This window comes from Hakea prostrata, chromosome 3 (assembly GCF_041222555.1).
Source record: "Hakea prostrata isolate BN-2017 chromosome 3, UWA_Hpros_2, whole genome shotgun sequence".
NCBI lineage: Eukaryota > Viridiplantae > Streptophyta > Magnoliopsida > Proteales > Proteaceae > Hakea > Hakea prostrata.
The window spans coordinates 18,536,592-18,553,082 of NC_142602.1; the positions used below are offsets into that span (position 1 = coordinate 18,536,592).

The 16,491-nt window shown below is 36.2% G+C and overlaps 1 protein-coding gene across 1 annotated transcript; it reads left to right on the forward strand.

Annotated features, from left to right (window-relative positions):
• Nucleotides 1-6,791: 6,791 nt before the first annotated feature.
• LOC149021358 (Late embryogenesis abundant (LEA) hydroxyproline-rich glycoprotein family) lies at nucleotides 6,792-7,725 on the forward strand. Its single transcript, XM_089147107.1, has one exon. The coding sequence runs from the start codon at nucleotides 6,869-6,871 to the stop codon at nucleotides 7,478-7,480; it is 612 nt and encodes a 203-aa protein (XP_089003233.1). The 5' UTR covers nucleotides 6,792-6,868; the 3' UTR covers nucleotides 7,481-7,725.
• Nucleotides 7,726-16,491: the final 8,766 nt, after the last annotated feature.

The following is a 16,491-nucleotide window of genomic DNA, read 5'->3' on the forward strand; positions in this document are numbered from 1 at the left end:
TGATTTCAGTACTCTTACCTATCTATGGATTGTATAATTAAACACCATCCATTTTTTTCCCATCGTCTCACCAACACCATGCCATCCCACAACTCTATATAAGCACCATCACTTTTGTCTCCACTCAGAATTGCTAACCGTCGTGGCCAACGCTATCATCGCTGGTCACCACCATGCCCACCCGTCTTTCTTTCTAAAATCCACCTTTATCCTCATGTCTCCACCACAAGGGAATCGATTGCCTCTAGTCCACCTTGTTAGTGTACTGAAGTGGGCCCTTCCTAAACGTGTGGTTAAGAAATATGAACTAATACTCTACACCAACAGATAGAGCATGAATATCATATATTTGTCAACTATTTCAAAAATCATTCCAAAATTGACGTAAAAATCAAATCAAAACTAACCTAAGTTATATATCTTTGACAAAATCTATATCCTCTAAAATTCCATTTGACAAGCCATAAACTCACTCGTCTTCCTAAGAAATGATAGACACTAGTTTTTTTTTTTTTTTTGGGTGAAAATGCAATTAAATACCATTACACATTATTTAAACACTTGTAAAATCACTCTCCTCTTCTTTCTAATCACTGCTCCCAATCCCAATCTTCCACAGATCCCACGCTAAGAAAAGCGTAGGGAAACAAAGATAGAACTACAGGAACCTCAACACTTCTCCCCTCAACTATTAATCACAACTCACAACCATGGCCACTACCACCATATATATTAATAAAGAGATCCAGACTTTAATAAGTAGTACAGAACGTACTCCTTATGTACATGCAACCAAGTCGAAAGCTGATTACCCAACATCAACAACAAGAAAGAGGAGCACAGAGAAATGGATCAGCAAGATGGATAATGAAATGAAGAAATTATTCACTCCTTACCCAAGAGATTTCTCGACATTCAAGAAACCTTATTCTAGCAAGCAACATAAAATGGTTTAACTACAGAAAGAGAAGATGAATAATGATAATTCACAAAGAACCCATCTCAAAACGACTAGATTATGTAATTAAAAAGTTCGATAATCACTCTTAAAGTTCCAGCAGATGCTGGATTATTTCACAGAGTTACATGGTTAAGACAGGGTAGGAGGGAAAGCAGAAGCAAAGAAACAAACGAGCTAGAAAGCAAGAAATTAAACAGAATCTGAGTCAATTAAGTACATTAACTCGAATGCACCTCTATATCACTTAAGCCATTGAGACATAAGAGAAGAGCTTCAAGTCGAGGAAGTGAAAAATGCCAAAGGATCCAAAGTTGCCCTACTGGAGAGAAACCCCATAAGACTCAGAGAGTGGTGGCGATTCAGCTCCGATAAAGTGATAGATAAACAGCAAGCCAGCCACTGATCCCCAAGAAAAGCCCCTCTTCAACTTCCGTTGAAGCAATCCACAAATCCACATGGAAGAGAAGCAGGAGGAGGGTTCGTTGGGTACTTGGGTTGAGCCTAGCTACGCCCATAGCGCCACCGAGAGTTGAGTCCGAAGCCACAGTGCTGCCTTGCCCGGCCGACATAAGTTGCAGAGATGTGATTGTAAAAACAGAAGCGGCATATGAACAAACACCTGGTGGGGCAGCAACTCCTCCTCCATCTCATTGAAACCAAATCATCGATGGAGGATTTGTGGACATTAAAGGGAGAGGCGGGTGGGTTTGGTTCTGGGAGTAGCTAGGAAAAGGGAAGAGTGAGTGAGGTTGCTTCACATTGATTTATATAAAGAGACAGGGGAAGTGCGAGGAGACTAAGCTCAGGTGATGATCATGGGGCTCGATCATGGGATCAATTGAGAAGTTGGAGCTCGGAGATGACACAAATAGTTAGTGATGGAACATCTGGGAGTGATTGTGGACACAACTTTTTCTTTTCTGGTAGCATGGAAAAGTTGAGAGCCAGTGAAAATGGGGTTGGGAGATCGCATCTTCCATGGGATATGCGGCGAGCACCATCTCTTCTCACCTTTTCTCCTTACATATCTCCAACATTTGCTGACTCTGCATTTTCTTCCCTTTATTTATTTTTTCCTCTCTCTCACCTTTGCCCGCTGCCCTCCAAGGAGATTCTTTAATACCACAACATCTGGTACAAGGTTTTGGTGGGCATGCAGTTGGGGTCTGGATTCTTTATTCGTTAGGATAGGGGTTTATGCTTTTCTTATATTTTGGTCTGTATTTTTCGTACATTTTAAAATCATACATTAAGAGTGGGGCTCATCTCTAAGTAATGATAAAATCAATGAGATCTGAGATTTCTAGTGGTTTTGATCTTAATATGCAGTAAAGAGGTGTGAAGGAGAGCACAAATCTTTATCTTGACAAAAACCTAAACTCATCGTAGATTAGGAAAACTTACAGTCTCAAGTTCTCATCCCTCAATTCTCTTTGATTTTTAGTTCAAAAATGTGAATACTTTGCCATTCAAATTCTAACAATTTGTTTTCAATCTTAAATTTATTTTTGGTAAACGTTTTCAATCTTGAATAATCTCTAAAAATTTCCTAAATGTAATCCATATCTAAAAACTTAAAGAGAATTGGAGGATAAAGAGGATGTTGCATCTTTCATACACATTTACAGTCCAGCGAGACCATCTCAACTGTTGATGGCGAAATTTCGGCCAAGATTGAATCTCAATTGTTTCTGGCCATTTCGGCCATTGATCTCCATTAAAATTTCGTCATTCAACAATCGAGATGGAGATGGCCCAATAGCAAATCGATCGAAGATTCGCCATCAACGATCGATGACCCCCCCCTGAAGATCTTTCGAGGATAAGAACTTAAGATGATAATTTGCCATGAATTAGTACCGTTCATGAGTTACCACCTTCCCAACTTGTAAGGTCAGGTCAGCTAAACTAACAAACAGTGCTGCCTTTGTTTGTTTTGATTTCTTTTTTTGTATGTTATTGTTGCACCCATAGTATAAACTATAAACTTGATTATTATATGCACTTATGATCTTTTGAACTGTGTAAACTTAGATTGCGAATTGACGGAATAGCTTTTGGGTGACTTGTGAACTGTGAAAAGCAGTCTGACATGTGTTGGTATCTTTGGAACAATTTAAGCATATTACTTAGATGCCAAAAGGGCCATTTTTCTCTAGTGCTATGGTCACCATCTTCCATGTGATATCAACATACATGTCATTGGAGGAAAAAGATCACGTATTCTTTATTTGTTCTTATCTATTATTTAATAATTTTTTTTATTCTTTCTACTTTTTTTCAAATGAGTTCCTTTATTCTTCATCCAGCATAGAGATTTCAGCCCCTTTTTCCGATAGAGTGGGTTCACCTACTATTTATGAACATCCCAACTATTACATTTTTTTTTCTTATTTAATTACAAAATTATATTATAAGAAGATGGTTTAAAGATGTAACGATTCTCATAATTCTGACCCGGAATCCGTATTGTAGGTCCAAGTACCCGAAAGTCTAGCCAGAATAAGTTGTAAAATATCCGGATTAAAGTTCATGATCCGTACCCTAAGCCTATGGATCTGGATTCCACCGATGAAGAACCTACTTTACTAGGAATCTGAAAAAGAACCTGTAGAAATCTTGATTGACTGGGAAAGTGGATCATCAGTCGGAGTCATGATGCGATTGAAGATGTCCAAAATCAAGGTAAGAACTCCCCACATGGTGGTTAGGGTTAGGTTTGAGTTGGGGATCAACCTTATGAGCAAAGCACCAAAGTACTGAAAGTACTAGGGGCAGTTGTTTAAGCGATAGTCAGGTTTGCTTGCGGGGTTTTAAACCATATTTTACCGCAGTCTACTATAGATAGCCAATCTCAACTTTTTACTCATTATTATATTCGAAATTATGGCTGTTGAAGGTTAGGAGGCAGAGAACACATGTTGGAAGATGAGAAAATTGTGATTTGTGAAGTAGATCTAATCCTTCGTCAGTCTTGTGAATCTTTTGGAGGTAAGTTGACCTTATAACCTTTATATCTTTTCCTCATCTTTTTTATGGGTGTAGATCCGTCCTCCTTGTTTGTTAGTGAGTTATTTGTGATGGTTCTAGTCTCCCATCAGTAATCTTTATTAGATCATGTCGAAGCGGATCCTTGCATCCGAATAAATAATATATTTGATTAAAGGAGATGATGTGAATATTGAATCATTAGAATTCTAGGATTTTGTTTCATGCTTATGTTGTGGGCTTTTTAAGGATGAAATTCGGATCTAGATCATCCAAAAAATGGATTAAAATTTGGAGATCAAAAGTCAGAATTTCGAACTTGGAATTAGTCTAGAATAGTGGAGGTCGCTTAGGGTGGTCACTTGACCAATCAACCGCCCCAAGCGACTAACTGGGTCACAGTAGCCCAGTCATTTTGGTTGTTGCTCTGATTTGCCTCATATCTTTAATGTAACTTTATAACCTATCTTTAGAGGATCTCTAAGGTTTACTGGAACTATTGTAAGTGAGGTCTAATTGCACTTTAGTAAGCTTTTTACAATTCTACAGGTAATGACACATTTTTATATATATGTAGTGATATTAATCATGATAAACTATTTGATTATTTGCATGCTTCATTGTTCTTAAAACTTATTGTAATAGTATGAATTCAATGATTTATAGTTGAATTGTGAGTAATGTTTAGATGTATTTCAATTTCTTTATGATGTTGAATGATTGAGTATGTAATGATGAGTTATGATGTGTTGTAAGTTGTAACTGTGATGGAGGATATCCATACTGGGTATCCATTGCTTGGGATATCAGGGGCTATGGTATGGGACACTGTCTACTGATGTCCCTATCATTATCATGATTGCTGATGACATACCTAAGGAGTCTAAACTGTATGGCTAGGTATCCACACATGCTACTACCCTTTCGGTAAGGGAATTGAAGCCAAATGACCTGTGATGACGGTGACGTGACTTTGTCTCATCCTACAGCGATAGCTAGTCTTTGAAGAGATTCAGTCGTTCACTATTAATCATGCATTGATAGGGTTGCATAGGTTTAGGTTTGGGCTCATAAACATCCAAGGAGCGGCCAAGAGTCGTGAGGGGTCATGAGAGCATCTGCCCCAACAATATGTGGATGACCATAGGGTTACAAAATGGAGTCCAACAGCGGTAGCAGGTCCGTGAGGGTTCTCATTCCTATGTAGAAAATGATATTGAACCGAGTTAGTTGGTGCCATAGGGAAAGTATATGGACTACATGTAGTATGTCGCTGTATGACATTGCATTGGATTAGAAACACTGACATGTGCCAATACTTATGCCAATGGACATGGTGAGAGAGTGTAGACCTAAACCCCAGCCATGGTTGATTGACGAGGACTGAACCCTTACTCGGGATCCCAACAGAGGTAATCAGTCCGTGAGGGATCAGAGTGACTAGACCTACCCAAAGGAGGGCTAGTGTTATATCTTAAAACTTGTCCGCCATATAGAGACTTGCATAATTAGATTCTAGCTGCATCCATATACTTGCATATCATTCTTTATATATATGTGCTTACCCTGATACACTGCCAATATATATGTGAGATGAGTTTCCTTACTGGGTTCGTTAGAATTCATTCATTTTTGTATGTTACATTATATTATATAGATGGGTACTAGATCAAGAGAAGTTTCGTATGATTGGAGCGACTCTTGTGAAGAAGTCTTGGAGTCGTCAGTGGGAGACAGATATGTATGCCATGAAGCCACCTGTGGTGCATGGGGTGCGCTTATAACACACATTGTTGGCAGCAGGAGGCAGATAGCTCGGCATTTTGAAAAGTCTTTGGAGCAAAGCTGTATAGCTCCTTACATTGCTATATTCGAAGAAAAGACCATAGCCCTTGAGAGATCTAAAAAAAAAAATTGAATTAATTTAACTTTTGCTTTCTTTGAACTAGAACATTTTTGGAACATATTACTTTATTTCTATCTTTGGAGTATTTGGACTCCTGTATTATTTTCCGTTTGAATTATTTGAATTTACTCTTGCTATTGATTATTATTGTTTACATTTATTATTATTAATGGTAGACTATGGGTCCTATGAAGGATCGCACCCACGGGTTGTCGGGCGGGACCGATACCAGCAGGTGAGATGTGACAAAAGACTTATTGACAAAATATGAAAAATATGAAGCCCAAGATTGAAAATTTTTCAAAGCTAGTTTTTGAGAAGCCCAATCACATGAACAGGAAGAATTCACCAACTTGGTTTGGCAAGAAGTTCATGGGTTCGAGCCTCAGCCCTTACCATACCTTCCCCCTTCCCCCTTGGCATGTGGGTCCCCACTGCTGATGATGATCGGGAAGGGGAAAAAATAGAAGAAAAAAAACAACGACTAGGCAATTTTGTCATGATAATCCTAGATAGAGCTTTAATGCTACGCAATTAATGCACAACACTGAACTGCATACGGTGATGATGGAATGAGTGGTCGAGGTTGAAATCTCTACCACTCGTTTCTTATGCATTTCAACCGATTTCAACCTCGACCACTCTGTTTGAATGTGGCCATACCCAACTTTAAGTGTTGTTAATGCGTAGTTCTGAAGTTGAACCCGATAATCCTTCACAGAATGCACCTGTAGGCAACAATACAGATTTGCTAGCTGCTTTGTGATTGATTTATGGGTACAACTTTAAAAGAGAAAACTTGCGATTGAGGAAAGAAATCTAGGATCGCTTGCGCCTCAATTCATTCCCAGAAGAGTATGACAGAATGTTTAGTCCAGATTACTGACTTGTATTCCAGTTGCACAGAAGAGATCAAAAGCAAAAGAATCTCTCAAAGCAATATACATTAAAATTTCCTCTTCGATCGTAATTTGCTTCACCCAAGACCAGTAGTACTAAGCAGCACAACATCAATGCGTAACCCTTCAAGAAGGCGCTCGAACATCAGCCCCCCTGCTACCAGGGAGTCGAAACTGGTCAAATGCATAGCTTCCACATCCTTCGCTCTCATCGTCCTTCTCGGCATTGCAGTGCTCATATCTTGGGTGATCGTCAGACCTAAACGACTCGTTTACACCATAGCAGATGGCTCTGTACATGGCTTCGATCTCAAGGACAAGTACCTCAACGCTTCGTTCTATTTTATGCTCAAGGTTCACAACCCTAACGACAGAATCTCTGTCTTTTACGATTTCATGCGGATCTCTGTGCTTTACGAAGACGAACTCATTGCGTTCGAAGACGTAAAGCCCTTCTACCAACCGTATTATAACGTTACCGTTCTTGAGCTCAAGCCCGTGGCGCATTCAGCGGCATTGAAAGAACCTGAAATGAGAGATCTGAAGCTGGAAAGATCATCTGGGGCGATTGAGTTAACCATTGAAGTGAAGGCTAGGGTTCGTATCAAGGTGGGTTCGTTGATTTCGAGGGAAAGGAAATTATGGACGACTTGCTACCCTGTGGATTTGCAGTTTTCATCATCTCCTAAATCCTTCGAAACGATCAGATGTGCTTCACACATTTGAGCTTCGATTCGGTTTGATTGAAATGCTTCCAAGTTCCATCCATGGCTTCCCTGCTTGGAATCTCGAGTTGGGTTTTGGATTAAATTGCATCTGTTTGAATTTTCCTCTTTTGTTCTAATCTCACTGGTTGAATTAAATTCCAACTTCGTTTCATTTTGAATGGACCTTCCTTCGAATTTAGTCCAGCCTAGCAGAACTTCTGATGGGCCCAAAACAAAATCTGAAAATCGGCGATTGAAATTAAAGTGGGCTTGGGCCTATAACTATTATGTTTTAGGCCTTTTGGGTTCCGGTTGGCTTGGAATAATTTGATTTATGCCTCTTTTAGAAAATGACAAATTAATATTTTTTTTTGGGTAGAAAGGAACTTTTTTATATATTGAGAAATTAGGAATGGAAATATTTTTTTATTAAATTAATATACTAATTGCAAAAGAAATGGATATATTAGAAAATTGTTGTGATAGAAAGTCAACCATAATCTTTTCGTAATTTATTTTCTTAGCTAGTAGATGCAGAAAGTTTTAATTACCAGAAACATAGATGCAGAGAGTTTTACAAACCCATCTGGGCTTGGGTTCAATTTCTAGCAATTTGTTTTGATTGATCTGATCGGTTCATTTTCTTTCCATACAACTAGCAGCTATTTTGTTCATCTACTTCATGGCTTGAATTGTTAATCGTAGCTTGGGAGCCTCGTCAAGCTGTACTGAGGTTGCCCTAGGTTAGCACCAGATCCAGGTTCAAACCGGGTGCTTGCTGGCTAAGGTATAAGAAAATATAGTGGCACTATATTCATAGGTTTGGACTTTTGAAGCGACGACAATTGCTTGAGCCTGGAGGTCGTGGGTTTGAAGCCCCCACTGGCGCTATTTGAGTATCCTAAAACTACTTCTTTATTTGGTTGAGTTCAATTGGTATTCATGTGTTTCTTTTCCTCACTTGAGTGAGTCTAAGTGAGATTCTAATTAAACCATTAAGGTTGAAAGAAAATATAATATAATGGATACAGGGAAGAAATACGAAAACGTATTCCCAAAAATCAGAATTTGCTCTCCTTGCTCTCTATGACTTATTTCTCAAGAAAAAGCTAATCTTTGACTTCCACTATTATGATTTGCCAATTTATAATATACAAAAAAATGTAAAACGCAGGAGTACAAGAAAGTAGTTCAAGAGAATACAAAGACGCACCTCCTGTATCTAGATACATTGTGTTCAAGTTCATTGAGGTTTGTCATCTTAAATCCAGCTCTATATACATTGCTTAAAATGAATAAAATTGGTTTGAAAAGGGAAAATTTCCACGGAAACATGTCATGTAAAATTGTGACCGTAACTAGATGGGGTCCTTTTAGATGCTATAGATATTCGTTGTGTATACATGCATGGCATTTTTTTTTCTAGACAACAAAGAGAAATGAATTTTTAAACCAAACATACAAGTCTGGAGAAATTTTCCCAACAAGAACATAGCGTAAATGTATAAGACATCTTGGTAGATGCAACCACCAAACCCTAAATAATCCCAAACAACGGACACCCTTAGCTAATCAGATCTATTAACCTAAATAATGAATGTTATCAAACAAAATAAAAAAGGTCATTCATGATTTGGACTAATTTTAGACATGAATAGGACCAGCATTCAATGGAAAGTAATGGTGATTTAGTGAATGAAGCCATTGGTAGGTTGCTACACATGCATAGCCAAAGACAAACTCTGGAACCATGTGCCTCTGCCATTGGGTCTTTTGGGTCGAAAAAGCTTGGATCCTGTGCATTTAATGCGCAGGATCATCAAGCCAAAATTTCGGACGTAGGATTCAAAATTTCGGTCGAGATTTCAATCTCGACCGTTGAATTTTGATGGTCGAGATCAAAATTTCTACCAAAATTTCGATCCCACCGCCCAAAGTGAATGGCTTGATGGTCCTGCGCAATAAATGCGCAGGACCCAAGCAAGGTCCCTATTGGGTGTGGAAGGTAATGAAACCCTAATTCTAATGTGATCAAAATATTAACATTTCTTGGCATGTGGCCTTCTTAGTTCTTATTGATAGGATGCCTAGAGACCCTAGACCCACCTGTTTGTGGGTCAATTAAATAGTGATTGAATTGGGTTGAAAGGTTGAAGGTTGAGACCGAGTGGGTTGTTGGAGAAGATTGTGGAACCTGTATGGTTATGTTCATACAAAAAGAAATTTTTATTTAAAAATTATGTAAATTTTATTCATTTGATCATCACCTTATAAAAAACAAAAGCGACCTAACAAGTGACATGCAACCTAACACATTCCCATGTTGTGGGCTGTGACTTTTTTTAAGATCCTAATATCTTTGTTCCTTCTTGAGACACCCCCCTCCCCCCTCCCAAAAAAAAAAAAATAATAATAATACTAACAAATTCCGCTCTTCCGTACTCAAAAAAATATATAAATCTTTGTTCTCTATGTTTGGAATGTTTATATACTCCTTTTGCCAATGCAGGATTGGAAGAGTAGTAGAGATCCATACTTCTCAATGGAGAGGTCATGGGTTTGATCCTTGTAGACAGTGTCTCTCCTCTGAGGATGTAATCAAGGTGCGTGCAAGCTAGCTTGGATGAACATCAGCTTAAAAAAAAAAATTTGTTTATATACCCCGTTGAGTCTATTGCTCTTTATTTACTCTTTAATTTCATAGGGCCTGATTGGTTACATGAGTCTAGAGATTTCAAATATCTATAAATTTCAAATATAGGTTTCAAATCTATGGAGTCATAATTCATAAAGTTAACTATTTGGTTAATCTGAATATGTGGAATGAAATATGTGAATTCATCCTGAAAAACTATTTGGTCAAAGTGATTTTTGTGAATACGTAAATGTTTAGCGCTTTTATGGTGGGGAGAAATCTTTGGATTTCACATATCCATAAATCTACAAATTCATATTTTTAATGTAAAAAGATGAATATCTAGATTTTATGAATCTAGGAATTTTTCACAACCAAACGAATATAAATCTTACATTCATGAATCCAGATATTTGAAATCTCTGGCTTCAAGTAACCAACTAGACCCACATTGCATGTCATTCAGCTATAATATAATGACACTACACCCTTGCACAAAGGATAGGTCAGTTGATGCAAGAGAGCCAAGTTGGGCCAAACATTTTGTCCGGAATACTTTATTTGATCTTGACTTTTAATCGGTCTCTAAAGGTTTGGGTTGGATCGGACTAAGTTAGCTCAACTATTTAACCTTTTTTGATTAGCATCGAGAACCTAACTTTGATCATAATCGAAACGTGGTAAGATAATATAGTTCATCAGATTGGTTACAATCGAACAAAATAATGGATATTAAAAGAGTATCCATTCATTGTAGAACTTAATATTATCCATAAAGACTCGCAATAAATAATCTCTGGGTTAAACCAGATATGTTTGTCAACAATCAACAATCAATTTAGCATCATATTGATGCAAGAAACTAATATAAACATAAACAAGAAATAAACTTTTCTTAACTAGTATGGTTATTGACATTGATCATCCTATCAATTCACACTCTGACTCGAGAGATTATATGTCTAAGTCAGGGATCATGTCCTTACGTAGAAATATTCAAGAACTCAATACTTCACTGATTTAAAAGTAAAATATACCTTACTATGGATCTTAAGATCGATTTGATATAAAAATTTTTTTTAAAGGATTTCTTATAGTTAATATTTATTTTTTTTTACTTTTTTAATTCATATGTTAGATCTAGAACATGATCCATATTCTTAGGCGTTTATATTAAAGTACATTAAATTTTTATTTATTTTTGGTTAAAGTACATTCAATTAAACATTGACAGATTATTTTACCAAAAAAGTACACTGACAGGTTATCAATCAAACCACATTAATGGTGTTTTACCAAAAAAAGGAACCACCATTAATGGCAGCGACAGACCTTCCTAACAGTAGCACCATAATTTATTTATTTTTTCTCAAAATTGAAAATTGAAAATTGAAAATAGAGAACCAGTCGAACCAGTCGAACCATTCGAACCAGTCGGACCACTCGAACCACTGAACCACTTTTGTTTCATTAGATACCCGAGATTATTCTTGTGCCGATGGGTGCGGCGTGTGCTTCCCATTAGCAGAATGTCACGTGGGCTGCTTTGGAAATATGAGACAGATCTATTTGTTTTCTATATTTAATAATAATAGCATGATGAAACATGTATGACACATGAGCTTACTTCACAATGACGCAATTGTCCTTATTCATTACAAATAAGGACAAATTATTGTCAGAATTCTTCTCTTCACGTTTATGGATTGCTGAGCGCGCTGTTCCAAATGTTCCCCACATGCCACATTTCGACTATTTAATATTTATTAATTAATCTGGATTGTTCGCATTGACGGTTTAGATTTAATGCAAACGAATCCATGCCGTGGATTGCTTGGAGCAGTACTGCTCATCTAAACCAGAAAATAAAGGCTTTAAAACACTAACAACAAGATTTAAAGTATTCTACGATACCATACGATACTAGCTGATACGTATCCATATATAACCCAAGTGATACGATACATCTCGATTCGTCTCTCTATTGAACTATGCTAAAATACTAGCTAGACCCAACCCTTTGAGGCGTGTACTTTGTCCCCCTATATGGGTGTTATGTCCGCCCTTGTGGCGTGTAAGTTGTCCCCCTTTGAGGGTGTTGATGTTGTTTTGGTGTTCTTGTTCTAAGGGTTTTGTGGTTGTGATCCACTTTGGGCTTGACCCAACCGTTACCCTGGCTGACCCTGTCTCTTGCATGTACGACAGTTTGGTCTTTTGCCGCTCCTTGGTTCGTTTTGAACCTTGTGTTCTCATGCATGTGTGTTTGTACTTTGTTTAGTTATATAAATGAAGTGTTGTTTACCAAAAAAAAAAAAAAATACTAGCTAGAGTGATACAATATTCGATACGGGATGATACGTCTCTTAAAATCACCTGACTGATACGATACTCGATATCGATACTTTAAACCTTAACTAACAAGCCACTTTGTGTTTTAAAAAATACATAGGCCCTATTATGTTACAATAGTTAGTTATATTATAACAAAGACTCTCATATCTTTCAATTAAATCTTATTTCATTTACCAAAAAGAAAAAATAAGACATTCTTCTACCTATCATGGTATTTGATGAAGACATTGCTGGATTTTTTTTCTCCTCGTATTTTGGTAAGGGCATTTTTGGAATTAAATAAAAATAAATTGTGGATTAACTATTTTACTAACAGAATGTACTAGTGGGTTTAATGAATTGGGATGTATGTGTTTTTCAAAAAGAAAATGAGGTGTCAATGCTCTAAAGCCTCCATTTTGAGATGCTAGTCCAATTTGCTTAAACATTTATCTTGGTTGTTATATTATTGTAATTCTATATTTTTTAACTTTCATCAAAACTTGAATTTAGTCTTCTAATGCACCAAAAGATTATCGTATTACAATCTTCTATAGTTCCGACTAGGCGTGTCAATTTGCAGCCTAAACCATTAAAACATAACTGCACTGGCCCATTATAGCTCAAATCGAACTTTAATGGATTGCGTTTGGGCTGAGCGTGACAGAGCCCCCACCAGCTCAAACAATATTTAATGTAAAACTATACCCGTTTTGCAGCCTGTTGTATAGTTTTATATTAAATATTGTTTGAATTATCATTATTTCCACTAGATAGTTGGTATAGACTATCAGAAAAAATTGAGCATTAATTCAAATATCAAACAGTCATTCTACTACTTGTATCGAACAATTAGAGTGATTAAGTATGAATGTCCAATTAAAAGTATCAAGTTTGTTTAAATTAAATAAATATTTATTCAATCCAGAGGTATTTCTTTTGCATGTCAAACTAAATAACTAATCAAAAAAGAGACGGATTTCATTATAAGAATAAAAAAATCAATATTCTCATAAAACAATAACCCAATTTCAAGACAATCTATCATAGCACAAGTTAACATTTAAAACGGTTTCTGATTTGAAGATTTGTTTCAAGAGGGTTATCTGGTGGAGCCTAATGAATGAGTTTACAATTTCTATGTATAAGGTGGGTGGGATATTTACAATATGGAATGACTTTTTATTTTTAATGAAAATTAATATATAACAATTTTGTTTTTTATAGAATTTTGTCTCGTGTTGCAAGATGTTCAATTATTTATTCTTGTTTTTTTTACATACCATAAATTATTATCCTAAACCGTTAGTTAACCCAAGTATAAGTCATTAGCCAAATCGTTAGTTAGCCGAACCCAAATGCACCAAACCTAAACCGGCCCGAAACTATTAGTTTGCTAACGGGCCGTGTTTGGTTTGAGTGTTTTCAAGCCCGAAACCACCTGAAACCACACCATTGAACTCCTTAGTTCTGACCGTATTTTCCATTTCTGCTCTTTTTATTTTAAAACACGACGAGAATATAAGTTTATATATATATATATATATATATATATATATAGGTAGGCTTTACAAAAGAATAAAACGCCTTCTTGCGTTTCCTCACAGATGATTCTGTGCAGCTACTACTAAAGACATGAAATATTGAGATGTAGCTATTGGAAATTAGCTTTAGCAAGCTTGGAGAACCTCATCATAGAGTTGGATCCACCTGCAGTACTCAAAAAATAGTAACCTTCCATCGAGAAAATTTTCAGTCTTTTTCATCTTTTGTCTTTAAAAACACAAAATTTTACATCTCAAAAAAAAAAAAGAAAAAGAAAAAGAAAAAAGGGGGAGCAAACCTTGCTGGCTAACAAAAGGAGGAGGAATAGTAGAAAATTAATACAGCAAAAGTTAACCAAACTTAAGTTGCTTTATCAATGTGATATTAAGTAATACCTTTTATATATAAATATATCACTCACCCTAAAAAGAAAAAGAAAATGATGATACATCACGAGTTAGAGAAGCTAAAAGGGGTAACACGCAATGGCAACTTTAGACCTAATCGGTCGGTGCCATTACTTCACTTCTCCCACTAATACTTTTTCTTTTGCAACTCTACTTCCCTTTTAAAATTGCCTTTATTTGTTTTTTTTTTTTTTTTTTTTTTTTTATTTTTAATGTTTCATCGACTCTGAACTTGTTTCATTAATGTTTAGAAGGTAAAGTTTCATAATGATTTCACTGGTAAGTAGGATTGACACAATTTTCTTTCCTCTTATATGTGCAGGGCTACCAGCAACAGGAGTAAACAGGTTGGAGTATTGAGATATGCAAACACGGACATCTACAGACCGTCAATTTAAAAAAAAAGACTAAAGGGATTTTGGACACCATACTTTTTGCCCTACAGGTGGGAATGGACAAAGTATCAAATAGGGGGTAAAAATTGATGAAAATTTGGACTAACCACCATCTCGGATTACAAAGCTTTTCCCATGCCCATCACAAAGAAGTGGCCCTCTTGACAAATTGTCAATGTTAATGGAGTTAGCTAATGTTACAAAATTATGTTGGATCTCCAGTCCAGGCATTGAGATATGCAAACATGGACATCTACAGACCGTCAATTTTGAAAAAAAGACACCCCTATGTAAGGGTTTTTGGCACAACACTTGTATATCCTTTTTTGCTCCTAAAACAGATGGAAATGGAAAAAGAATGCCAAGTTAGTGGCTGTCTTTTAAAAATTGTCATGAAAATTTAGTAACTAACCACCATCTCGGATTACAAAGCTTTTCCCATGCCCATCAACAGAGAAGTGACATCTTGACAAATTGTTAACGTTAATGGAGTTAGCTAATGTTAAAAAATCTCAACCATATTGATTCCATGCTACATATTCTAATTGGTCTGTAATAAAATAATAGTATCTTGTTCATTTTTATATAAAATACACTCTTGAAAGATTTGTAGTACTCTCTTGTTATGTAATATGTAGATTCGTAAATTTTATTATTATTATCCAATATACACCAGGAGATGCTAAGTATATTTCAAACACGTGAAAATTATCTTTTCTAATTTTGAAATTTTTTGATTTCTGGGAGCCGAATATGAAACAAAAGCTCTCTAACCAGCTTGTATATTCTTTTCTCTTTTCTAAAACAAATATTCTAAAAAATAATGCCTAGTGGCCTAGTGGTTACTGAGATTTTCTCATAATGCTTAATCAGTGAAACTTCTAGTAACCTTTCTCCAGTGGGGTAGGTTTATAGCAGTTCGAGTTGAGAGATAAGTAAGAATTGTAATATTAGCTAAGATCAAAGCATAAAGAGTCATGTAGGTATTGCTCCTATATATACAAGCTGAGGTATGAAATGCGTAACTAACTCTTCGTGAATTAGTCAAAAATCTCAACTATATTGATTCCATGCTACACATTCTAATTGGTCTGTAATAAAATAATAGTATCTTGTTCATTTTTGCCCAGGGGAGGTGCTCCGATGAGGCCTCGGGACCCGGGATGAGGTGAGCAATCCCACAGGGGGGCTCTCCTGAAAGAGGCTTCGTAGTACTCTTCTTGTTAAGGTAATAATTAGATAACCAAGTGAATTTTATTAGTATGATCCAATGGGACACCGAGGGAAGAGATGCCTAACCCTATATAGTGCATCGCCCGAGGGGAATGCGTCTTGAAACTCCTTTCGGGGGGAATCGGGACCTTATATCCCCACAACAAAGATAAAGGTAAACTTTTTTCTTTTCTTTATATTTTTATTTAAAGGTTGAAAGTTTTCTTTCACTTTCCTTTTTTATTTATTTATTTTTATCTCATATTTCTTTAAAAAAAAAAGACAAAATTTCAGAATAAAGTTTGTTTTAAATACTTCAAGGCAAGATTTGTAGTATTCCTACAATACAATATGACACTAGCTGATACGTATTCATATTAGATATAACTTTTATGATTTATCTAGATATATCTCTTTATTAGATTACATTAAAATAAATTAATTAGTATGGTATAGTGTTCGATACAAAATAATATATCTTTTAGAATCACTTAACTAATACAAT